This window comes from Pristiophorus japonicus, chromosome 20, assembly GCF_044704955.1.
Source record: "Pristiophorus japonicus isolate sPriJap1 chromosome 20, sPriJap1.hap1, whole genome shotgun sequence".
Taxonomy (NCBI): Eukaryota; Metazoa; Chordata; class Chondrichthyes; family Pristiophoridae; genus Pristiophorus; species Pristiophorus japonicus.
Genome location: NC_091996.1, coordinates 23,853,422 through 23,880,845, shown reverse-complemented (window position 1 = coordinate 23,880,845; position 27,424 = coordinate 23,853,422). Strand labels below are relative to the sequence as shown.

Sequence of the window (27,424 nt, the reverse complement as noted above, 5' to 3'; positions counted from 1 at the left end):
AAATTCACACTTCAGAGCCAAAGATGAAATACAAGTGAACATAATAGCCAGCGTAACAAAGTGAAGACAGCAACTTTACAACACTGTCCTTTCACCTCTACAATCTAGAGGTGAAATCTAAACCAGAAGCCAGGATCAAAAATGGCTCAGAATCATAAAACCAACAATATTCCAACTGGAGGGATCAACACGAGAAATGGAATTGTCAACACTTTGGTTGCAGGCGCTTTTCTGACAACGGAGGTTAAGGTACGCGGCTTAACAATAGAGGAGCTCTTCACTGGACCCGTTATTCCGGTTATCGCCTACATATATAAAAAGGGGAAAATACTCATTCTTCACCAAAGAAATTTGCTCAAACCACCTGTTGCCTTTGTTGTTACAAGTGGGTTGTTGCAGGTACAACTTTACTTTCCAATCATATTTTGCAAATTGCTGACAGCAGGCCCGAGAATGCTACAAAATCCAATTTTTTAAAAAGTGACAGGAGCAAATGACATGTTCAAATGAATTATTCTTATTCCTTTCTGGCCGTTTTTCAGCCGGAGGTTTATCTATTCCTGAAGATGAAATACACAGATGCAAAACAGGTCACACGCTCCTGTGCAACTTTTAAGAATATTGCCACTTAGGGTGTAACTTAAGCCTCACCGTGGAGCAGTTCTAAATCCAGACCGGACACCAGAGAAAACCATTGTAAAACTCCCTCGAGCATAACATTTTTAAAAATGCTGACAAGGGTCCCTTGGATCTCCTGCATTTAAAAAAAAAATATATATATATATATATATAACTGCAGTTTGTTTCAATGTTGAGAGTGCAGATACCCCTGCCCACACCTCATAATATTTAAATTGTAACTGGTGGCAGCAGAGCTTGTAACCATAGAAGTCCCTCTTGGGCAGGAGGACAGTAGTTGCACATAAGCAGAGATGGAGTTAAGATACAGATCAGCCATGATCTCATTGTATGGCGGAACAGGCTCGTGGGGCTGAATGGCCTTCTCCTGTTCCTATGTAAGCAGTGTAGACAGGGTACTGCCTGACTGACTGAAACCTGTAGTCCGGTCTTAGCATTAATGATTGGATTGGCAGATGCCCGAGTCTTTTGGGGGGGCGGGTGGGAGGGAGTTATGGGCAAGAATACCCCACCACCACCCAGCCCCCAACACACTCAGTTGTATTGCAGCATCTTAACATGCAGTATTGAGCAGCCTCAAGTGCAAAGGGACTATCTTCATCATTACACTATTTAAGTCTATAAACATGGAACCTTTAACACAATGAGCAAAGTAACCAAGTAAATTTCCAACTATTTCTTCAGAAAGAATATATTGAAGATAATTAGCAACTGTGACAACATGGGCAAATTTCAATAAAAATATCATTGTAAATACTGACTATACCAAAATATAAAATGTGGACAAATTTAAAGTACCTACTTATGTTCTATAAACACGTTCTTTGAGAGCAACCACTACTAAAAGCATTAAGGCAAAGTCCTGAATGGAAATATTTATATATAAAAGTAAGGTATTCTATATTGTCAGGTGCAGAAGAAATGAAGGCATTCAGGGAATGTTCAGAATACTGCAAACAATAGATTAATTACGTTGAAATGTGCTTGTAAAGCATAATTTTCAACCCTTGGCTCATAATAAATTTCTCAACAGTGCCATGTAAAATTTAACAGATATTACTGTTTTTTTCTTTCTCTTCCTGTATTGGTACATCAATTTGCAAGCAAACGGATTTAAGCTGTAAAAATAATTTTCAACATGCTGGTTTCATTTGACTTTTAAAAAAAAAAAATAAAGGCAATCAACTGTACTGTACACACGAGAATGCCAGGTCTGTGCCGCTTTGGTTCATGCAAAAATTTTGCATTCTCATAAATGTCCACGAAAACAGCAGCACAAGCAGCCCAGGCCCTACAGTTTTTAATATTTTCCTTCATCCATTCTCTTTCCACAGGACCAAATGAATACTATGGTCTGGCATGCTTGTGGCAAAAACTAGGCCGGCATCATTTTTGCCATTGAGTCCGTTTAGCCATGCCGTCTCTCCCGCCAGGAAGCTCGAACCCCTCTTTGATTTCCTGTAGGCAGGCAGAGGCCAGCGGCCAACCAGTTTCTCGGTCCTTAGGTCCATTATGTACAGATAACGGCTGTCAAAGAGCAGAGCAAAGACTTCTCCCAGGCTCAGCAAGGACAGATTTGTAGAATCAGGGGTTCGAATAACTCTGTCAAGAAAGTAAAAAGATAGGTAAAGCTGGAGGTCATTGATATTACGAAGTGACTGCTGCCAACGAACCAGTAGCTGCTGCCAACGAACCGGTAGCTGTTGTCAACAACCAGAAGCTGTGCAATAACATAGCCATATCGTTGCCTAAATCTATGGAGCTGTGGGCTGGTTTAATAATGTACAATAATAGCATGGGTTGGTTAAAGTGTTAATGTGTGATATTTTTGCGAGGGGAGGGTTGCGGAGATTTATTTGTTTGGGACGTGAAGGGAAAGGAGAAAAAAAAAAATTAATAAAAATGGACGTTTACTGTGTTTTTTGCTGCCGCAGATTTCCTTTACCTGAGACGGCTCTGTTCAGCAGTAGCGATCTCTTTTCACCACCCCCTCCCCTCCTTTCTCTCTGGAAGAGTTTTCTTTGTAATGGCGGCCATATTTTCTTTTCAGTTAGCGAAGAACCGAAAATACACAAACTGTCCCCGTGCAATGACTTCAACTTCGTTGGCACCAGTCGCGTCCTTAATACGAATACAATGAAGCCGCAGAACAGCTCCGTTAACACTCGAGTTTTTCAAAGATTCGAAAGGAAATGGCCAACATTATGGGCCCAAGTTTCCACACGATAAAAAACGGACGCCCCTCCGAGCTGGGTGCCCGTTTTTCGCGCCTAAAACGGCGCCGGAAAAAAAACCTCGCGATTCTGGAGAGCCCTGCAGCTCCTTGTCTGTTTGGCGTGGCGCCCAGGGGGGCGGAGCCTACACTCGCGCCGATTTTGTAAGTGGGGGGGGGGGGGCGGGTACTATTTAAATTTGTTTTTTTCCTGCCGGCAACCCTGCGCGTTGGAGCGTTCGCGCACGCGCAGTGTGAAGGAAACATTGGCACTCGGCCATTTTTGTAGTTCTTTGTAGCTGTTTAATTTTTGAACATTTTTTAATAAAAGCACATTGCCCTCAGCACTGAGGCTTCCTGCAGCCTTCTCACTGTCTCCTTCCCGCCCGCCGTCTGGAACAGCCCCCCCCCTCCCCCCCGCTGCGGTCGGGAACGTCTCCATCCCCTCCCCTCCCCCCCCCCCCCCCCCCCCCCCCCCCCGCTGCGGTCGTGCCCGCCCGCCGTCGGGAACGTCTTCCTTCCCTCCCCCCCCCGCTGCGTTCGGGCAGGCGGTCGGTCGGTCCCGCACTCCCTCCCTCCCGCCCGTCCGTCCGCCATCGGGAACGAACAAACGAACTTGTGAGGCTGGCTGAAGCACTTTCACACAGGTAGGAAGATGGTTTATTTAATCTTTTCTTTGCTTATAAATGTTTATTCGGGTTGGATTTATTTGTATAATATTTGTAGAAGTATAAATAAGGATTTATTGTAGAATTTAATGACTTCCCTTCCCCCCCCCCACCTCGTTCTGGACGCCTAATTTGTAACCTGCGCCTGATTTTTTAATGTGTAGAACAGGTTTTTTCAGTTCTACAAAAATCTTCACTTGCTCCATTCTAACTTAGTTTGGAGTACGTTTTCACTGTGGAAACTTTGAAATCAGGCGTCAGTGGCCGGACACGCCCCCTTTTGAAGAAAAAATTCTGCTCCAAAGTAGAACTGTTCTACCTGATTAGAACTGCAGAAAAAAAAAATGGAGAATTGCGATTTCTAAGATAGTCCGTTCTCCACCAGTTGCTCCTAAAAATCAGGCGCAAATCATGTGGAAACTTGGGCCCTATAATTCAGCAATCTGATAAATTATTTTAGCCAACAGCAATTTGCATTTATATGGCATCCTAAAGTTCACGGGAGCGTTATCAAACAAAATTTGACACTGAGCCACATAAGGAGATATTAGGACAGGTGGTCCTTTGTGAAAGAGGTAGGTTGTAAGGAGGGACTTAAAGAAGGAGAGATAGAGAGATTTAGGAAGGGAATTCCGGAGATTAGGCAGCTGAAATCTCAGCCGCCGATGGTGGAGCGATAAAAATCGGGGATGCACAAGAGGCCAGAATTGAAAGAGCACAGAGGTCTCAGAGGGTTATAGGATTACAGCGATAGGGAGGGCAAGGCCATGAAGGGATCTGAATGCAAGGATGGGAATTTTTTTTTAAATCGAGGCATTGCCGTCTGTAAGCACAGGGACAATGAGTGAACGGGACTTGGTGCGAGATAGGATACGGGCAGCTGAGTTTTGGATCAACTCAATTTTACAAAGTGGGAGGCGAGGTGGGATATCATTGGTCTAGGGGTAACAAAGGCATGGATGAGAGTTTCAGCAGCAGCTAAGTTGAGGGCGGGATCGGACGGTGTTATGTAGATGGAAGTAGTCGGTCTTGCTGATGGGAGAGGAAGCTCAGCTCAGGGTCAAATAGGACGGTAAGATTACAAACAGTATGATTCAGCCTCAGACAGTGGCCAGGTAGAGGAATGGAATCGGTGGCTGGGGAACGGAGTTTGTTGTAGGAATCGAAGATAATGGAGAACTGCAAGTGAATACTGGCTTTTCACTTCTAGCACCTGAATCACAGAATAGTTACAGCACAAAAGGCGGCCATTCGGCCCGTGCCAGCTCCTTGCAAGAACACTTCAGCTAATTCCACTTCCCACTCTCCCCCCCCTTTTCCCGTAGCCCTGAAATTTTTTTAAATTTCAGGTACTTATCTAACTCCCTTTTCAAAGCCGTGATTGAGTCTGCCTCTATCACCCTTTCAGGCAGTGCATTCCAGATCCTAACCACTCACTGTGTAAAAGTGTTTTTTCTTATGTCGCCTTTGGTTCTTTTGCCAATCACCTTAAATCTGTGTCCTCTGGTTATCAACCCTTCTGCCGATAGGAACAGTTTCTCTCTATCGACTCATGATTTTGAACACCTCTATTAAATCTCATCTCAATCTTCTCTGCTTGAGAACAACCCTAGCTTCTCCAGTCTATCCACATAACTGAAGTCCCTCATCCCTGGAATCATTCTCGTAAATCTTTTCTGCACCCTCTCCAAGGCCTTCACAACCTTCCTAAAGTGCAGTGTCCAGAATTGGACAAAATACTCCAGTTCAGGCCGAACCAGTGTTTTACACAGGTTCAGCATAATTTCCATGCTTTTGTACTCTATACCTCTATTCAGGAAGCCCAGGATCCTGCAAGCGTTTGTAACTTCCTCCTCAACCTGCCCTGCCACCTTCAACAATTTGTGCACATTTACCCCCAGGTCTCTCTGTTCATGCACCCCCTTTAGGATTGTACCCATTAGTTTATATTTCCTCTTCTCATTCTTTCTACCAAAATGTATCATCTTGTACTTTTCTGTGTTAAATTTCATCGACCACGTGTCCACCCATTCCACCAGCCTGTCACTATCCTCCACAAGTGTACATCTATATTTAAGTCATTAATATATATCAAGAAAAGCAGTGGTCCTAGAACCGACCGCTGAGAAACACCATTGTAGACCTTCCTCCAGTCTGAAAAACAACCGTTCACCACTACTCTCCGTTTCCTGTCACTGAGCCAATTTCGTTTCCGTGCTGCCACTGTCCCTTTTATTCCATGGGCTTCAACTTTGCTGGCAAGTCTATTATGTGGCACTTTGTCGAATGCCTTTTTGAAATCCATGTACACCACATCAACCACATTGCCCTCATCAACCCTCTCTGTTACCTCATCAAAAAACTCGATCAAGTTGGTTTAACATGACTTGCCTTTAACAAATCCATGCTGGTTTTCCTTAATTAATTCACACTTGTCCACGTGACTGTTAATTTTGTCCCTGATTATTGTTTCTAAAAGCTTTCCCAGTACCGAGGTTAAACTGACTGGCCTGCAGTTGCTGGGTTTATCTTTACAGCCTTTTTTGAACAAGGGTGTAACCTTTGCAATTCTCCAGTCCTCTGGCACCACCCCCATTTCTAAGGAGGATTGGAAGATTATGGCCAGTGCCTCCACAATTTCTTCCTTCTCTACCCTCAGCGTCCTAGGATGCATCCCATTCGGTCCTAGTGACTTATCTACTTTTAAGTACAGCCAGCCTTTCTAGTACCTCCTCTATCAATTTTTATCCCATCCAGTAACTCCTCTACCCCCTCCTTCACTATGTCTATGGCAGCATCATCTTGGTGAAGACAGATGCAAAGTGCTCATTTAGTACCTCAGCCTCTGTGCTTAAATCTCTTTTTTGGTCCCGAATCAGCCTTGTCCCTCCTCTTGCTACCCGTTTACTATATATAAGCCTGTAGAAGGACTTTCAGATTACCTTTTATGTTGGCTACCATTCTATTCTCATAACCTCTCTTTGCCTCTTTTCTTTTTCACATCTCCCCTGAACATTCTACATATAGCCTGATTCTCAGGTGTATTCTCGACCTGACATCTGTCATACGGGCTCTTTTTCTGCTTTATCTTAATCTCTATCTCTTTCGTCATCCAGGGAGCTCTGACTTTAGTTACCCTACCTTTCTCCTAGTGGGAATGTACCTCAACAGTACCTGAACTATTTCCTCTTTAAAGGCAGCCCATTGTTCCATTACAGTTTTGCCTGCCAATCTTTGATTCCAGTTTACCCGGGCAAGGTCCGTTCGCTTCCCACTGAAATTTGCTAATCTATGGAAAACCTTATCATACACATGGGAATATGATGTCATGGCAATAACGGATACCTGGCTCAAAAAAAGGGCAGGATTGGGTATTAAATATTCCTGGATATAGGGTGTTCCGAAAAGATAGGGAAGGAAAGTGGTGTGGCAGTATTGGTTAAGGAGAATGTTACAGTGCTGGAGAGAGAGGATGTCCTGGAGGGGTCAAGGACAGAATCTATATGGCTAGAGTTAAGGAATAATAGAGGGCCATTACACTACTAGGTGTATTCTATAGGCCACCAACTAGTGGAAAACCTCATCATACTATGATCACTGTTCCCTAAATGTTCACCTACTGAAACATGCTCCACTTGACCTACCCTATTCCCCAGAACCAGATCCAGCAATGCCTCCTCCCTCCTCCCTCATTGGGCCAGTAACATCCTTAAGAAAGCTTTCCTGAATACACATCAGAAATTGTTCCCCCTCTCTGCCCTTTACACTATTACTATCCCAGTCTATATCAGGATAGATGAAGTCCTCCATTATTACTACTCTGTAGTTCTTGCATCTCTAATTTCTCTGCAAACATGTTCCTCCATATTTTTTCCACTAGTTGGTGGCCTATAGAATACACCTGGTAGTGTAATGGCCCTCTATTATGTCTTAACTCTAGCCATATATATTCTGTCTTTGACCTCGCCAGGACATCCTCTCTCTCCAGCACTGTAACATTCTCCTTAACCAATACTGCCACACCACTTTCCTTCCGGAACACTCTATATCCAGGAATATTTAATACCCAATCCTGCCCTTTTTTTGAGCCAGGTCTCAGTTATTGCCATGACATCATATTCCCATGTGGCTATTTGCGGCAGAAGCTCACTAATCTTGTTTATTATGCTTCTTGCGTTCACATACATACACTGTAAACCTATCTTGTGTGCTCTCTTAGTCTGACCCCACCCGATATCTTACTATTTCTTGCTTTAGTGCAATCCGTCTCTCCCAGTCCTTTGTTTCTCTTTTCTAATGCTACATCCAAGTGCCCATCCTCCTGCCAACTTAGTTCAAGTCCACCCCAGGCTGAAGAAACAAAAGGTCTCCTCTGCCTGGGCCCGTAGCACAGGACATAGAAACATAGAAAATAGGTGCAGGAGTAGGCCATTCGGCCCTTGGAGCCTGCACCACCATTCAACAAGATCATGAACTGCCCTTAATTCAACATTAATAGGCACCAAGTTGGAAACCTCAATCAGAGGCTGGTTCATCACAAGGTGCGTTCTGTTGCTGGGAGAGGAGTAGGGGCTTTTTGCTCCATCTAACCATACTATACTTGACTTAGGAATGCTTGACGGATACTGGGTGCCAGAAGTGCAAAGTCATTGGCATTGAGTACATTAAATGCAAGTCAACACAGTCATATAAATTGTGATTTTCAATTACAGAAAATAGAATCCAAAATAATTAGAAAACCTAGGTTCAACTTCTGTGTCGGCTCAATCAGGTGCATTTACTAAACGTTTGCCTGACAAAATTACCAAACAGGGTTTTCAATGTTTTAGATGAAACAAAAACTCCTGCTGAAAGAAAACTTCCATTATTATAACCACAAGGGAAATTCAACTACTGACATTTTAATAACTAAATTAATTAAAGTTTTCTCTGGTGGGAATTATTCTCTCTGAAGAGTTATCCCTTCCTACAGATCTGTTCTAGTGCGTCAGTAAATTGCATTTTTCAGGTTGTTACCGTCAACAGATATTTTTGATCTTTATTATCACTGATCATTATACTGTTGGACAACATACAAGTTTACCACACACAGCTCAATTTTATTTTAAATGAAATTAAATTGTTCCTTATTTCTAAATGAATCCCATTGATACCGTTATACAATATTAGATCATCCTCTACTTTACCATTTATCATCAGCATTTCCATTTTCTAAACATAGAAAATAGGTGCAGGAGTAGGTCATTCGGCCCTTCGAGCCTGCACCACCATTCAATATGATCATGGCTGATCATTCAACTTTAGTACCCCATTCCTGTCTTCTCTCCATACCCCCTGATCCCCTTAGCCGTAAGGGCCACATCCCTCTTGAATATATCCAACGAACTGGACTCAACAACTTTCTGTGGTAGAGAATTCCACAGGTTCACAATTCTCTGGGTGAAAAAGTTTCTCCTCATCTCGGTCCTAAATGGCTTACTCCTTATCCTTAGACTGTGATCCCTGGTTCTGGACTTCCCCAACATCGGGAACATTCTTCCTGCATCTAACCTGTCCAGTCCCATCATAATTGTATATGTTTCTGTGAGATCCCCTCTCATTCTTCTAAATTCCAGTGAGTATAAGCCTAGCCGATCTAATCTTTCTTCATATGTCAGTCCAGCCATCCCGGGAATCAGTCTGGTGAACCTTCGCTGCACTCCCTCAATAGCAAGCACGCCCTTCCTCAGATTAGGAGACCAAAACTGCACCCAATACTCAAGGTGTGGTCTCACCAAGGCCCTGTACAACTGAAGTAAGACCTCCCTGCTCCTATACTCAAATCCTCTCGCTATGAAGGCCAGCATGCCATTTGCTTTCTTTACTGCCTGCTGTACCTGCTGCCTACGTTCAGTGACTGATGTACCATGACACCCAGGTCTCGTTGCACTTCCCCTTTTCCTAATCTGTCACCATTCAGATAATAATCTGCCTTCCTGTTTTTGCCACCAAAGTGGATAACCTCACATTTATCCACGTTATACTTCATCTGCCATGCATTTGCCCATTCACCTAACCTGTCCAAGTCACCCTTCAGCCTCTTAGCATCCTCCTCACAGGTCACACTGCCACCCAGCTTAGTGTCATTTGCAAACTTGGAGATAGTACATTCAACTCCTTCGTCTAAATCATTAATGTATATTGCACTTTTAGCTCTTCCAACTCCCACAAACAAATGTTTTTCCACTTGTTTTTGAGATGTCGATGACATTAGCACGGTCACATTTATTGCCCAGGACTAGTTTCCCCTGCAATTGCTCTACAACAGAGTGGTTTTCCAGACCTCTTTACTCAGTCATGCAATGTGAGCCTGGCATTGTGTATAGCCAAACTGCGTAGGGGTGGGCTGTCCCCTTCCCTAAAGGACATTCGTTTTTAAAGGATGAAATGGTAGTTTTCAATGTTAGTTGCTCTAATACCAGCCCATAAATTAGCAGATTTATTGAATTTAATTTCACAATTTGCCATGGTAGTTTTGAAACTCAACGTCTGGGTTGTTAGTCAAGTACCAGAACCACTGCACTCCCGTGCCTGGACAATAATACTTTCATTAAAAATATCCCTGATCGTTTTGACAACAATGTAACAACAGTGTACAATACCTGACAATATCATAACTGGCAAAGTCCCACTGGTACAGTCCTAGATCAGATGCACAAACAATGTGTTTGCCATCAAATTGCAGTCTTGGTTGGAGGCATATGCTTCGGTCATTTGACACAGCAAGAGTCTTCAAACACTTGCAGTTGACCTCTCTCCCAATTGGCCAAACCTACGAACGTAAAAATTAATGGCATTTTGTGAAATACAATGGAACGATTACCAGAAAAACTACAGCATTTGTAAATGTTTGTACATGATGCCAACATAATGGCAGGACAAGATGTAACTATCCCTAGCCTACCTAAATGGTTTCACTGACCCATGTATCAGAAACTGCATTTCCATAAAAGAGTGAAGGGAATCGTCACTGGATCCTTTGCATTATGAGGAATAGGATCAGGAAGGGTGGAATCACTTGGGAATATGCAATAAGATAACTACCAATATATGGCCACCTATTAACTCTAAGAATCCCCAAGGATCCTTGATTTGTGGAAATGAGGATTTTACTCCTTAAGGTGGGTTTGCTCATCTGAGCAATCACTTTTCATACCTTAACTGGCCTCTGAAGGGATACTATTAGAGGGCATCTCCAGCACGTAGTTTGACAGTAGGCAAAATATGTACGCCCAATCTATTAATGGAGGGGCCACCCTCATCTGTACAGAATCTTTAAAAAAATGTCATCCTTGTGAAGCAACTTGGACTGGGAAGAAACAGGTTCTTATCCTGGAGAGTTGACTCTTTGAATGTGATGTGGACTTGAAGAACTACTGGCGAGGTGTCTATTGTAGATATAGTTTGATTGATTGATGCAGGTTTCTTGCCTCTTGCTGTAACCTTGGCACAACAGTGTGCAGCACGAGAAGTTCATTGCGAATTCCACTTCCATAACATGGAACAACAGGATCGGAACTCAAGATTGTAGATCATATTCTTCTCCCAAAACTTGATCTTGACAACTTTTATTCGGAACGGACAGAGTGTACAAATCTGAGTAAATGTTTAGGTAGATCCTCAATTAACAAGACTACTGTACCAATGGTTTGCAAAGTTCTACCATTATGACAGGTTTTGATTGAGTAAATAAGGAAAAACTATTTCCAATGCCGGGTGGGTCGATAAGCAGAGAACACAGATTTAAAACAATTGGCAAAAGAACCAGAGGGGAGATGAAAAGATTTTTTTATACACGCAGCAAGTTACGATGATCTGGAATGCACTGACTGAAAGGATGGAAAAAGCAGATTCAATAGTAACTCTCAAAAGGAAATTGGATATATACTTGAAAAGGAAAATATTTCAAGGCTTTGTGGAACGAACAGGAGAATGGAACTAATTGGATAGCCCTTTCAAAGAGCCGGCATAGGCACGATGGGCTGAATGGCCTCTTTCAGTGTTGCAAGATTCGATAAGCATGCGCCTCAGCACTTTGACTGTCTTTAAACACCAGCAACAGTCTAGGAAGGCATCGATCCATGAATAGTAAGTATATGGAACTCAAGCTCATGAAGGATGAAAACCAAAAGGTATTGATTCAGTAACGAGTTCTTCGTTAGCTGCGGTAACAATCAGAAACAACATCAAAAGCCAACTCTCCCCAGTACCTGGAAAGATTTATGCACGTTATGTTTGGAATCGCTGGGATTTAGGTTAGAATGCAAACCGATGCTGTTTTAAGACAGTAGCGTGATGTGAAGAAAGAAAGACAGACTTGCATTTACATAGCACCTTTCTCAACCACCGGACGTCTCAAAGCGCTTTACAATCAATGAAGTACTTTTGGAGTGTAGTCACTGTTGTAATGTGGGAAATGCGGCAGCCAATTTGCGCACAGCAAGCTCCCACAAACAGCAATGTGATAATGACCAGATAATCTGTTTGTGCTATGTTGATTGAGGGATAAATATTGGCCAGGACACCGGGGACAATGCCCCGGCTCCTCTTCAAAATAGTGCCATGGGGTCTTCTACTTTTGATAATTGAAGACTTGCACTAAGCACCAAACTGGATCTTCACTAAGCCGAGGCTGGGGCTGTGCTGCTTTGTGCCTCTGCGCAAAGACAAATTCAGTTTAGACTGCCACAAACAAAGTTGCCTGGTCCACAAGAAGTCCAGTACTGGAACGGAGATAACACGCAGCCAGATTCAAATGTCTTACCAGCATCAGGTCCTCTACCCAGATCTAAGCCTTTTCATCTGAGGAGCCTGTACCTGGATGACCATAGAAGAAACAGCTGTCAGATAGAACAGATCAGAAACCTTCAGTCTTAAAATCGATCTAGTAAAAAAAAATGGAGCACCAAGATAGCTCAGTGAGTTTATCCAGCAAGCAGCAGTACCTTCGACACAAAGCTGCTCTTGTGCTTGATTCTCAATCTGAGCAATGTTATCGGACCATAGGCAGGGAGCCAGGAGAATTAGCATGCCTGGCCTCAGTGCCAACAGAGAGACGGAGGGGGAAGAGAGGAGGCAAAGCAGGGGGGAAAAAAAAGACAGGGTTCCTGCTAGAAGCGAGAGGGGGTCAGAAGAGAGGGGAAGAGGGGAGGGCAGGAGAAAGAGAGGGAAGAGGGGAGGGCAGGAGAAAGAGAGGGAATGAGAGAGAGCGAGAGAGCGAGAGAGAGAGCGAGAGAGCGAGAGAGCGAGAGAGAGACAGAGCGACAGAGCGACAGAGAGAGAGAGAGAGAGAGAGAGAGAGAGAGAGAGAGACAGAGAGAGAGAGACAGAGAGACAGAGAGAGACAGAGAGAGAGAGAGAGAGAGAGAGACAGAGGCAGAGAGACAGAGAGACAGAGTCAGTCACACCTCCTCATTGGGGAGGGCAGAGAGACTATGGATCAGGTTCCATCGTGATGCTCTTCAAAGTTAAATTGCATGCTAACTCTCACATCAAGAATCATAAATATACTGAAGGGTGCCCAAGGAAGAGTGCTCCATGCACAAGAGGTCAGTACACCAGAAAAGATTAGACAGATGAAAACTTCCAAAAAATACACATTTAAAAAGTTGAAGTGTGGCACATCGTCCCTTTACGTCTGAAACCTGGGTTTGAAACTGGCACAAATCTGCTCACAATTTGGGAGCTCAATTGGCAGGCCTATGGAATGGGATCAGAGCTGGAGTGAGAAGTGGAAAAATTCACACTGATTCATGATGGTTTTGGGGGGCGAAGGAGGAAGTGATGCAGTTCTGGGGAAGGAGCTAAACACGGTTAGAAATGTGGGGGGAAAATGTTCCATTTCCAAAACAACATCATCTTGTATTTATAAAATGCCTTTAACGTAAGTCCCAAGGCACTTCACAGAAGCGAGTATCGAACAAAATTTGACACCGAGCCCACATTAGGAGATATTAGGACAGGTGAGCAAAAGCTTAGTCGTGGAGGACAGTTTTAAGGAGCGTCTTAAAAAGGAGGAGACAGTGTCGAAGAGGTTTAGGGAGGGCATTCCAGAGCTTAGGGCCCAGGCAGCTGAAGGCATAGCCACTAATGGTGGAATGATGGAAATCTCAGTGACATCTCATCCCCTTATCTTGCTGAGCACAAACTGTCACCAAAAACATGAAACTTTACTAATAGTCAATGACTTTTCTTGTTTTAAAAAACTATTTATTTTGTATTGTTCAGTAGCATTTAGATTTCATAAGTTTCAAATAGGAACAAAGCAAATGTAATTCATTTTTTGCTATGCCACCGTGTCAACGGGTTTGTTTGGCGACCAACCCCTACACTGAGGCACACTATTAGAAAAGGTGCCCTACATATTGCTGTGGCTGAAAACCAGCAAAACTCGCTCACAAAATATAGCCAAAGTTGTATATTGGAGCTGAATCTGGGTCATTCCACCACTAAAGCTGGTCTCTTGACTGATGGCAGGATGCAAGTGTATACAGCTAATCCATAGGTGTACAACTGCTAAATAGATGCCGGGTTAGACCATCGATTGTTGCTAAATCAAGGATTTAAATTACTTTTTCATTTAAATATTGCAAACCACTAAAATAAAATACCACTGTGCATTTGTTTTTGAAGCAAGCTTGAAAGTCATAATTGAAGCAAACCATAATTTAAGTAAATATATCAGTAATGAAGAATTATGTCAAGAAAATAAACAAAGAGATAAAGCTGTATCTACTGGTAATGAATATTAATACAATGAAAACCACCGAACAGCTGCCAACACTAAGTTTTTCAAAGATCAGAAAGGAAATGGACAAATTTACAATTCAGCGATTTCTGATGATGAATGACTATAGTCAACAAGAATAATTTTCATCTTTAATGTAGTAAAAAGTCCTAAGGCGCTTCAAGGAGCGCGAGCGATCAGGCAAAATTTTGACACGGGAGCCACATAAAGGGACATTAAGACAGATGACCAAAAGCTTGGGTTTAAGGAGAGTCAGATAGAGAGTCGCAGAGGTTCAGGGAGGGAATTCCAAAGCTTAGGGCTTAGGCATAGCTGCCAATGGTGGACGTAGGAAATGGGGGCTCGCAAGAGGCCAGAATTGGAGGAGCGCAAAATTCTTGGAGGACTGCTGCAAAGACTGAAGTAGTAAAGAGCTATGGGAGAAAAGGGTGGGGTGGGGGTTGTTTTCCTTTTGAAAAAAAAACTTTACCTTGATTTCATATTTATCAGCACTTAATAGAATATAGTCCCCTGGATTGTGCATCACGGATTCTACCTGGCTGACCTGTAAAACCACCTACATTAAGAAAGAAAACAGGCTTAAGTACAGACAGGGAGAGACACATTAGGATCATCAAAACTGTAACTAGTCGTAAGAATATGAACAGCTTAGACTCGAGGCGTTATCATGTATAATAATTGTAAAATTATCCTCTAACTTGTGATTTTAAACACAGAATCGTTCACCAAGTTGACAACAGATCAGCAGACACGACCTAGTAATAAAATTCACACACACTTGCTCGACAATCAATTTGTAAAAAGAACTTCCTGAAACACATCAGTGCGATCCAATTATGAATACCTTTTAAGAGGTGCATTTAAAATGAAGTCAAATTGGATGAATCAGAAGTCCAACCAACCAATACTGAACATCCATTTTACAAGGCTTATTTTACACCAATTCCAATACTACACCCATTACTGTTAGAAAGTGATTGTATTTGATATTGCTGCACATTCAACTTAGTCAAACGTACTTAAAGGCACATGTCCATGACAGAACCAGGTTCCACTTTGTGCTTAACAGACATCAAATACTATTCAATTTCTTATGCCAAACGCAATAATTAACACTTCCGTAGTGGCAAAAATCTAATCCTACAGACTGAATATAAAGTTTTGCCAAGTGTCTTCAAATTTCACCATTGCCGATGAATAAACAGTGAGACTGTTGCAGCTGAAGTCTTCAGTTCACTAGTTAACTGTGTAAGTTATGATCTGAAGCCTCACATTTAACAAAATTCACAACACTGGTGAGAGTATAGAAGTCTGAATATTCAGGAAGTATTGAGACAGCACAAATCATATGGTTTTCATTTGACAGGTCCATTTAGATGAAGTGATTTATTTTAATCAAGGTGCTATAAGCCACAGGTATGATGATGACTAGGTACATAACAAAGGGAAAAGGAGGATATGGCAAGTATCTTGTCCTTTTACTTCTGGGTTTAAGAGTTTCAAAACCAACAAAACCAACTAATATGGCAGGGGAATGGGAATCTATGCAGGGAGTCAGATGGAAGTAAAATGGGGGCAGAAGCAAAAGGTAAAAAGGAGATAATGAAAGGTGGAGGGCAGAGAAATCAAAGGCAAAATTAAATTACAACATCATTTTAAAAGGACAAAGAGTGTTAAAAATACAAGCGAGGAGCATTCGTAATAAGGTGGATAAACTAACTGCGCGGATAGCTGTTAATGGATATGATATAATTGGGATTACGGAGACATGGCTCCAGGGTGACCAAGGCTTGGAACTCAACATTCAGGAGTATTCAATATTCACGAAGGATAGACAGAAAGGAAAATGAGGAGGGGTAGCCTTGCTGGTTAAAGAGGAGATTAACGCAATAGTAAGGAAGGACATTAACTTGGATGATGTGGAATCTGTATGGGTAGAGCTGCGGAACACCAAAAAACAGAAAACACTAGTGGGAGTTGTGTACAGACCACCAAACAGTGGTAGTGAGGTTGGGGATGGCATCAAACAGGAAATTAGGGATGCGTGCAATAAAGGTACAGCAGTTATCATGGGTGACTTTAATCTACATATAGATTGGGCTAACCAAACTGGTAGCAACACGGTGGAGGAGGATTTCCTGAAGTGTGTAAGGGATGGTTTTCTAGACCAATATGTCAAGGAATCAACTAGAGAGCAGGCCATCCTAGACTGGGTCTTGGGTAATGAGAGAAGATTAATTAGCAATCTTGTTGTGCAAGGCTCCCTGGAGAAGAGTGACCATAATATGGTAGAATTCTTCATTAAGATGGAGACTGACACAGTTAATTCAGAGACTAGGGTCCTGAACTTAAAAAAGGTAACTTCGATGGTATGAGACATGAATTGGCTAGGATAGACTGGCGAATGATAGTTAAAAGGGTTATATGCTTAAAGGGTTACTTATAGGCAATGGCAAACATTTAAAGATCACATGGATGAACTTCAACAATTGTACATCCCTGTCTGGCATAAAAATAAAACGGGGAAGGTGGCTCAACCGTGGCTAACAAGGGAAATTAGGGATAGTGTTAAATCCAAGGAAGAGGCATATAAATTAGCCAGAAAAAGCAGCAAACCTGAGGACTGGGAGAAATTTAGAATTCAGCAGAGGAGGACAAAGAGTTTAATTAGGAGGGGAAAAGAGAATATGAGAGTAAGCTTGCAGAGAACATAAAAACTGACTGCAAAAGCTTCTATAGATATGTGAAGAGAAAACAATTAGTGAAGACAAATGTAGGTCCCATGCAGTCAGAATCAGGTGAATTTATAATGGGGAACAAAGAAATGGCAGACCAATTGAACAAATACTTTGGTTCTATCTTCACTAAGGAAGACACAAATAACCTTCCGGAAATACTAGGGGACCGAGGGTCTAGTGAGAAGGAGGAACTGAAGGAAATCTTTATTTGTCAGGAAATTGTGTTAAGGAAATTGATGGGACTGAAGGCTGATAAATCTCCAGGGCCTGATAGTCTGCATCCCAGAGTAGTTAAGGAAGTGGCCCTAGAAATAGTGGAAATAGCAGATGACACTAAGCTGGGTGGCAGTGTGAGCTGTGAGGAGGATGCCAAGAGGCTGCAGGGTGACTTGGACAGGTTAGGTGAGTGGGCAAATGCATGGCAGATGCAGTATAATGTAGATAAATGTGAGGTTAGCCACTTTGGTGGCAAAAACAGGAAGGCAGATTATCTGAATGGTGACAGATTAGGAAAAGGGGAGGAGCAAAGAGACCTGGGTGTCATGGTACATCAGTCATTTTCCAACATTCTATAGACTTTGGATCAGTTCCTATGAATTGGAGGGTAGCTAATGTAACTCCATTTTTTAAAAAAGGAGGGAGAGGAAACAGAATTATAGACCGGTTAGCCCGACATCGGTAGTGGGGAAAATGTTGGAATCAATTATTAAAGATGTAATAGCAGCGCATTTGGAAAGCAGTGACAGGATCGGTCCAAGTCAGCATGGATTTATGAAAGGGAAAGCATGCTTGACAAATCTTCTAGAATTTTTTTTGAGGACGTAACTAGTAGAATGGACAAGGGAGAACCAGTGGATGTGCTGTATTTGGACTTTCAAAAGGCTTTTGACAAGGTCCCACACAAGAGATTAGTGTGCAAAATTAAAGCACATGGTATTGGGGGTAATGTATTGACGTGGATAGAGAACTGGTTGGCAGACAGGAAGCAGAGAGTAGGAATAAATGGGTCCTTTTCAGATGGCAGGCAGTGACTAGTGGGGTACCACAAGGTTCAGTGTTGGGGCTCCCAGCTATTTACAATATACATTAATGATTTGGACAAAGGAATTGAATGCAATATCTCCAAGTTTCCAGATGGCACTAAACTGGGTGGCAGTATGAGCTGTGAGGAGGATGCTAAGAGGCTGCAGGGTGACTTGGACAGGTTAGTTGAGTGGGTGAATGCATGGCAGATGCAGTATAATGTAGATAAATGTGAGGTTATTCATTTTGATGGCAAAAACAGGGAGGCAGATTATCTGAATGGTGACAGATTAGGAAAAGGGGAGTGCAACAAGACCTGGTATTCATGGTACATCAGTCATTGAAAATAGGCATGCAGGTACAGCAGGCAGTAAAGGCGGCAAATGGCATGTTGCCCTTCACAGCGAGAGGATTTGAGTAGAGGAGCAGGGAGGTCTTACTGCAGTTGTACAGGCCTTGGTGAGGCCATATCTTGAATATTGTGTACAGTTTTCGTCTCCTAACGGAGGAAGGACATTTTTGCTATTGAGGGAGTGCAGCGAAGGTTCACCAGACTGATTCCCGGGATGGCTGGACTGACATATGAAGACTGGATTGACAAGGCTTATATTCACTGGAATTTAGAAGAATGAGATGGAATCTCAGAGAAACATATAAAATTCTGACGGGATTGGACAGGTTAGATGCAGGAAGAATGTTCCCGATGTTGGGGAAGTCCAGAACCAGGGGTCACAGTCTAAGGATAAGGGGTAAGCCATTTAGGACCGAGGTCAGGAGAAACCTCTTCACCCAGAGATGTGAACCTGTGGAATTCTCTACCACAGAAAGTTGTAGAGGCCAGTTCGTTAGATATATTCAAAAGAGAGTTAGATGTGGCCCTTATGGCTAAAGGGATCAAGGGCTATGGAGAGAAAGCAGGAATGGGGTACTGAAGTTACATGATCAGCCATGATCATATTGAATGGTGGTGCAGGCTCGAAGGGCCGAATGGCCTATTCCTGCACCTATTTTCTATGTTTCTATGTTTCTTGAACTTTGGCATCCGCAAACCGGTTCCTTGTCTGCAAGTGGACAATCTCAATTAAAGGGATTGCAAGATTGAATGATGGAAAAATTTACACCCGTGAATTGGCTTTTCCAAGGGACATTCCTGTGGCAAGATACAGGGGAGCTTTACAATGCATTTGGGTCATATTATAACTGACTCAGGACGGTTCAACACAGACAATGAATGCTAGTGGTCAAAAGTGTTCTATTCCCAATACTAATATCACCGTGGCTATAAAAATTCATCAAAAGTATAAATTCTTACACAGCAAATGGTAAATCCCGTAACAAATGTAATTAATAAAAGAACAGAACAAACGAAAGCAGCTTTTCAAGTAAACGGTGGCATAGTACCTTAGTCACCCATTCAGTGTGTTCAGTGAGTGTATTCAAGCATATTCCCGTTGACAATGACCAAATTTTCACAGTGAAATCTGCAGACCCACTGACCAAGATATCTAGATCATCACTATAATCAACACTAAAAACTAAAGAGAGAGAAAGTTATGTTAGAACTGGACAAATTTCAGAGCCAACAAAAAAAAAAATACGTCCTTAAGTGCCAGGAAAACATGTCCTTAAACAATGCTCTCCATAACATTTGTGCCTGTTCCAGATGAGTTATCAGGGAGGGAGGTATGTAGGTGAAGTTAGTTGAACCTGTGGGACCTAGGGGAAGAAGAGGGCTGGTTCAGATCAAGAAAACCAGACAATCTTTCCAGTCACTGCTATGCTACTTTAACATAATTCAGCACATGCATCATTCATTGTGGCCCTTTTAGTGGTACCAGTTTTATTTTCAGTGTTAAGTGCAATAACTGGTATGGTTAACTCTATAATCAGAATGGGTAGGTTCCAGTTAGGATGCAAGTGACTTTCAGCTCGTAGTGGTAGCTTGGTCGAGGTGATGATATTGTGGGATTGGTGCAAGGAAGTGACTGAAGCCTGTAGCCATGGAAAGAATTCAGTAGACTCAAGACAAGTCATCATAAGCTGGTAAAGTGAATTTAAAAGCATTGTGCACCAATGTCAAAGCATTGGGCTTAACACTCCTAGTGGCACTTGCGGCCTCAAAATTACATCACAAGAAATTTTGGGAGAGAAAATCATCAGATGGGACAATGGAAGGGCTCTTAAACAGTGAATAAATATTAAATGACAATATTCTTCCTGTCACCAACTTAAAAAGCAACAAATGCATGAGTGAATATTTCAAGGCCACTGACTCCCACAGCACTACCGTAGGAAACTTGGTTAATGCTTTGACCCACCCCAACCTCCCCCAGGGCTAAACTCGGGCAGGTTGGCCGATTTCCCGACTCCTTTCGGGGCTTAATCGGGTCGTCAGCTAGCTTGACTATACTTCCTCCCACCCCACTTCCTGCAAGAACTCTCTTCCATTTTCCCACTTTCTCTGTCTTTGAAAAACACCTCCGTTCAGTCCGCATGCGCGACCCTGAGCTTCTGGTTGCCGGTCATTTTAATTCTCCGCCCCATACTGCCCTCTCCATCAATGGCCTCCTACACTGTTCTAATGAAGCCCAAGGAACAGCATCTCATCTTTCAATAAGGCACTTCACAGCCTTCTGGACTCAACATTGAGTTCAACAATTTCATACCATAACCTCTGCCCCCATTTTTTCCAGATGGCAGATGTTGATGAGTCTGCTATTCCTATTTGCATCTGCTCTAGACCCATCTATTGTTTCTTTACTTGTCCCGTTAACATCTCCTTTCACCTTGCACCATCATCCCTTTTGTCATTTCATTCTTTGCTTGTGCCGTTTGATCACTCTTGCCATCCACCCTATCACAGACCTTCCCTTTTGTTCCTCCCAACCCCCCACCTTCCCCTGCCCATGTACTCATTTAATACCCGTTACATCTCTAACTGTTTCCAGTTCTGACGAAAAGGTCACCAACCTGAAATGTTAACACTGTTTCTCACTCCACTGCCTGACCTGCTGAGTATTTCCAGCAATATCTGTCTTTATTTCGGATCTCCAGTATCCTCAGTATTTTGCTTTTGTAAGTGCACGAGCGCACTGGCTCACGTATACCCTGTGGTAAGTGATATGAGGATTTGTGCTTGGAATTGTGAGTATGAAATTACATATGTCAGCTAGTGTTGGGAGAGACTCCAAGTAGAAGTTATATGCTTCTCATAAGGAATAGAAATAAAAACAGGGTACACAGAATTTTGTGGATCCACATAATGGAAACAAAAAAGATTGACCTATACCGCACGTATTGTAGCTAAGGTGCTTTATAGGGCTTGTATTATATGGGGAATTATGTGTTCGCTAAGTTAGAGGATATAGGATTCAGGAGTACCTTCACCACAAGGACTGCAGTGGTTCAAGGTGGCGGCTCACCACCATCTTCTCAAGGTCAATTAGGGATGGCAATAAATGCCGGCCTTGTCAGCGACGCCCATAACCCAGGAACGAATAAAAAATGATAGACACCCGAATTTAACAATTTCATGTAAATTTACTGTGATGAAGGGCATGTAGCAGGAGCATGGATACGTTTATCTACAATGGTATTTTTTCATTCACTACCTGCCCCTGTATGACCACGGAAGTTTTGGGTTTTGGCTCCTGAGCTCCAGTCCCAGCAGGCTATCGTATTATCAAATGATCCTGTAACTAGCTTCTGTTCATCAAACTTTACTGCAGCACATGTGTGAGTCTGGATACCATATATACACTGGCCAGTACAAACATCCCAGAGTTTGGCAGATAGATCATCAGAGCCTGCAGATTAAAAAGAAAAATTAATTCACTAATCTTTTCAGTACTGTGCAGAATATACAACGACTACACAATGCAATGATACATATCAAATTACTGAGACACAAATAGATTAGGCATTCATTTTCATTAGTTCCAATTTCTGCAATAAAGAGGTGTAATCATTCTGAAGTGACAGGTCTCTCTAACTTGAACATATTCAAACCACAGCTATCCTTGCAACCCAACATTACATTCAGCTCAAGAGAGCGTAAGCAGAGCTAAAGGATTCCCCTCTGGTTAACTTTATTTAGAGGCCGGTACTCTATACAGGCACTGAATCTGGACCTCGAACCAAAAGCAGCCGATAAATGGCAGCTTTGAATCACCTTTAAATATACTGCATTATTTACATTACCCCAGTTATAGCTGGTTAAAGTATAGTCAGAGACTCCGATGATGTAAGGAATAGACAAACGGAGTCTATACAGTAAGTAGTCTCAAAAGCATGATATACACAAAGGACCTTTACGTATAGCACAAGTGAATAGTAATACTAATTCATCATCATCATAGGCAGTCCCTCGAAACGAGGACGACTTGCTTCCACGCCAAAAAAGGATGAGTTCACAGGTGTTTCAATGAAGGATCTAATATTCCAGGTCCTGAACTACATCCTGAAGGGTGGAAGATGCCTGTGCGTGGATTTTTTTTAAACATGTGGTGGCCGTTGCACACCAGCCACCACACGGCTTGACAGAGCTGGGTCTTGGTCCAGTGGCAAGGGTTACCCAGGACAACTGGAGACCAGCTCTGCTGCACGGACCTAATGCGCACACATATCGCAGTGTGGGCTGGCCCGTGCTGCCCCTGGCCCTGAACTCACGTCTCTCCTGGGCCCCGATCACTCCCTCCACAGTCTCTCACCCCACCTTTGCCCAGATCTCACTGAATCTGCCCACGCTCCAATCACCGACATGGACCTTATTGACTGAGAACTCAACAGAAACAGAATGAACAGTCTGTTTCAATACTAAGTGGAGCACTTACAACTGCAGTATTTTCCACCATAACATTACCTTTATTAACATAGCTAAAATTAATTTCTAAAGTTGCAGACAATCAATTGTATGGCAAATATAGTTTGGGTCACTTGCATCCTACCCCTCACCCTCAGACGACCTGCTGCTCAGTGTATCCCTGGGCCTTCACTCATAGACCGGCAATGCAAAGTAAAGGATGTGGCCTCAACAATAAGTAGGCACCCTTTATTTACATTACCTGCAACTACATAACTGAAACAGAAATTATTTTGAGGGTAAAAAAAGCTCACTGCTTGACCAGAGTTGTTTTGGACTGTGAAGGAGAATCTAATGTGTTTTGGTTAGTGCTCCAGATTCAGTTTCTTTATGAGCACGTGTTCACTCTAAACAGCATTGTGTAGAATGAAATATTAGATCTTCCCAAATTCACACACAGGCTATTCAGCAAAGAGATTAATCAAACAATATATTGTAGACATTATGAACTAGTATCAATGACAAGTGGAGCACACGCCAAACCAACACAAACCGTATCGGATTACAGTCGGTAAACAGCCCAAAAACAAATCAAGCAACAACAGGCGGATAATAAACAGATCAAACTTGTTTTGGTCAAAATCAAGCAATGTTGGAGAGATTATTACACCTGCAGAATTCTAAAGCTATTTCGCACTCATTTCAATCTGAAGGATGTTAATGTGACATTTGATGCTGTTTACATCTAATCCTTGACTAGAGAAGACTATAGCACATCCAGCGAATACCAAGAGTGATTAATGACAACCATCACCAGTCACAACTGAAGCAGGCAGGTTGGTGACCTTGAGCAAAGGATTGCTGAACCTCATTAACAAATCACATGACTCCCAAGGCTGAGTCATTTGAATAGAAAAACACCCGTGTTGTGTCATGTATCATGAAAGTCTCTGCACTGTTTAGTAACTTGTAAAGAAATGTAAATGTATTCTCATTCGTCCGTGTACTGCTTTCATCTGCATAGTGCTACATGTAACGTGATTCGTGATCGGTATTGAAATGTATCCTGGAATGTAATGTAAACCTATTCTCATCTGCTCCATGTAATACCCTCATTTGCACAGTATTACATGTAACGTGATTTACGGATTGTACTAAACTGTACCTTGAAATGAAATGCACGCTGGTGCATTGTATGGAACTGCTGTCAGCATCCAAACGAATTGTATGGAATTGCTGACCGCAAGGTACTGGACTATTTTGCAATGTCTTGTGAAAATTTTATATGAATAAAGTATATTTTTGAGGAAAAAAAATTTGAATACAGCCAGACTGCTGGGTAGATTTCAACTCCAGTTGTGTTGACTTTATTGGGTGGCAGAAAGGGGAGAAAAGAATAAAAGGATGAAGAAAATTGCGAACATAGTGACTCGCCTACTTCCCAACAACCAAAAACCACTGGGCAGCAGATGTTGAGAGAACTGCAGCACAGATTAGCATGTCCTCTTGGTCGAAGGAGAGGCTATGTGGCAGCTAACACCTGGGAGAAAGGGTTAGCATGGGAAGAATACAGCACAGGGGAAAGCAACATCTTTATTCCCAACTATAAAATCCGGCTAATAATTTACAGTTGCTCTTTCAGTAAAAGCAATGCTTAGCAGAGATAAACTTTTCACAAATTACATGTTGCAAGTGTTTTTATTTCCAGGCGTTCTTGGCACGGGGATCTTTTGTTATACTGACCTGTACACAACAATCCATCTTTATAATAAAGAGCATACACTCTAGCACTGTGGCCAATCAAAGAGGAGGTCTCAAAGGCTTCTTTGTCCTGTAACTGTTTTACCCTTCTAACTGCCTTCAGATAAATCTTCTTCCAGTGCAGAGTGTCCTGAATCGTGTCATCAATCTGCCAGCCTAAGCTTCGACAGGCTTCCTGCCAGACTTCAGTGCAGGCACTTATTACCTTGTTCCACTGCTTACAGACTAGGCAGCAATTGAGCAGGGTTGGTGGGTCAAGCCATTGCAATAGATAAAATCCAAGCTCCAGTGGAAGTAGTTTGAGGAAGTCTCGTTTCAGAAGTGTCTCCAGATTGTTGGAGAGGTGCCTCAACTGGACAGCCCCACTCAAGCTGATCAGGTGGTCCAGAGTCTCATTTTTCTGGGAATCTGTCAGGGTGATAAATGTGCTGGAGAGGGTTTCAAGCCATGCATTAAAGTCCTTTCTCTCCATATGGCCATGTGACAATATACCTGTGAAACACAAGAGAGCATATTATGTCTGTAGTTAATGTTGTGACACATAACTACATGTAGAACAGGTTCAAATTTCTGCCCAAACAGTGGTCAGGAAGGCCAATGGCATCTTGGCCTTTATTGCAAAGGGGATGGAGTATAAAAGCAGGGAAGTCTTGCTACAGCTATATAAGGTACTGGTGAGGCCACAGCTGGAATACTGCGTGCAGTTTTGGTTTCCATATTTTGCTTTGGAGGCAGTTCAGAGAAGGTTCACTAGGCTGATTCTGGGGATGAGGGGTTGACTTATGAGGAAAGGTTGAGTAGGTTGGGCCTCTACTCATTGGAATTCAGAAGAATGAGAGGTGATCTTATCGAAACATATAAGATTATGAGAGGACTTGACGAGGTGGATGCAGAGAGGATGTTTCCACTGATGGGGGAGACTAGAACTAGAGGGCATGATCTTAGAATAAGGGGACGCCCATTTAAAACAGAGATGAGGAGAAATTTCTTCTCTCAGAGGGTTGTAAATCTGTGGAATTCGCTGCCTCAGAGAGCTGTAGAAGCTGGGACATTGAATACATTTAAGACAGAAAGAGACAGTTTCTTAAACGATAAGGTAATAAGGGGTTATGGGGAGCACGCGGAGAAATGGAGCTGAGTCCATGATCAGATCAGCCATGATTGTATTAAATGGCGGAGCAGGCTCGAGGGGCCGTATGGCCTACTCCTGCTCCTATTTCTTATGTTCTTATGTTTTGAGGCCGAAATTGATGGTCCTACCGCCGGCTTCCGCCGAGTTTTCTCAGTGGGTTCCCCGCTTTTTTTCAGTGTTCTCCCCTCCATGGGAGATTGGCGAGGCCCTCACGCCGGCAGTTTGGAAGGACCACTGGGGCGCGTCCTCCGGCGTACAACGCCGAAAAAAGTCCTCCCACCCGAGATTTATCCAAACGGTCCTCCGCCCCTGCAGGAGAAAAGACTGCCGCATGGGAGCAGATCTTTCCTGGATGGTAGGTATGAAGATCTGCAAGAAAAGGTAAGTGAGATATATATTTTTCTTTTACTTCTTTTGCAGCGATTTTGTGTTAAAGAGTCCTCTGAAGGTTTTGTGATTTTTTTTTTTTTTAACTTTTTTTTTGGTGCGTTCCCCCTCCCTGGGCCCGACTCCAGCCTCGGTGTAACTTTCTTCAGAATCCCCCCGCCGCCCAGAATCAGTGTGTATCGCCCATTTGACCCATTGGCCGCTTTTTTGACCAAAGTTCCGCCCAAAGTACCGTCAGGATCGTAGCAGTCTTTTCGACGATAAATGGGCGGAACTTGCCTTTGATCAATTTCGATTCCATTGTGGGGATAAGGGTTAAAAAAAATTGTGCTCCAGCCGTGGTGAAGGTATTTCCACAGGCTGAGTTTCTCTGCAAAAAAACCCCAGATATTTTATTCAACTGCAATAATGGGTTCGGTGTTAGTAATACTTTTCTTATACCAGAAACTATGAGCAATTACCTGGTCACTTGTTTCTATACAGCTGGTGTTTCAACGTCAATCTAATTTGCATTATCCTGCCCATGTCATTTGCAATTGCAAACTCTGCTCCAGCTATTTTCAAGAGCAGCTGAGGCAACGGCTTTAATTATAAACACTAACTAGTATAGATTATAAACATTTTAAAGGAAAGATTGGTTTAAAAAAAAATGGAATCTCTAGATTCTGATGACACTGCAAACAGTTCAAGCAGCACTAGAAGTGCTTTGGTTATCTTCCATAAAAATACGGCACTTGGATTTTCCATAAGAACATAAGAATTAAGAGCAGGAGTAGGCCATTCGGCCCCTCGAGCCTGCTCCGCCATTCAATGAGATCATGGCTGATCTTCTACCTCAACCCCATCTTCCCACACTATCCCCATATCCTTTGATTCCATTAATATTCAAAAATCTATGATCGCGGTCTTGAATATACTCAATGACTGAGCATCCACAGCTCTCTGGGGTAGAGAATTCCAAAGATTCACCACCCTCTGAGTGAAGAAATTTCTCCTCATCTCGGTCCTTATTCCGAGACTATGACCCCCTGGTTCTAGACTCCCCAGCCAGGGGAAACATCCTCCCTGCATCTACTGTGTCAAGCCCTGTAAGAATGTTGTATGTTTCAATGAGATCACCTCTCATTCTTCTAAAATCTAGAGGCCTAGTCTACTCAATCTCTCCTCATACGACAATCCACCCCCCCATCCTCCAGTCTGATGAACCTTCATTGCACTCCCTCTATGGCAAGTAAATCCTTCCTTGGGTAAGGAGACCAAAACTGTACACAATACTC

The 27,424-nt window shown here is 42.7% G+C and overlaps 1 protein-coding gene across 2 annotated transcripts in view; it reads right to left on the bottom strand.

The window, feature by feature from the left end:
- Window positions 1-1,350: 1,350 nt before the first annotated feature.
- The window catches only part of fbxw2 (F-box and WD repeat domain containing 2), a 40,613-nt gene continuing 14,539 nt past the window's right edge, over window positions 1,351-27,424 (bottom strand). The window contains exons 2-8 of one of the 2 annotated variants that reach the window (XM_070863385.1): window positions 25,889-26,129; window positions 24,611-25,120; window positions 21,678-21,872; window positions 19,468-19,601; window positions 14,775-14,861; window positions 10,161-10,330; window positions 1,351-2,241 (exon numbers count right to left, since the gene is read on the bottom strand). In XM_070863385.1, the coding sequence (XP_070719486.1) occupies window positions 1,953-2,241; window positions 10,161-10,330; window positions 14,775-14,861; window positions 19,468-19,601; window positions 21,678-21,872; window positions 24,611-25,100 (1,365 nt within the window). In that variant the 5' untranslated portion in view covers window positions 25,101-25,120; window positions 25,889-26,129 and the 3' untranslated portion in view covers window positions 1,351-1,952. The remainder of the gene's footprint in view (window positions 2,242-10,160; window positions 10,331-14,774; window positions 14,862-19,467; window positions 19,602-21,677; window positions 21,873-24,610; window positions 25,121-25,888; window positions 26,130-27,424) is intronic. The other variant, XM_070863383.1, reaches the window with a different exon arrangement.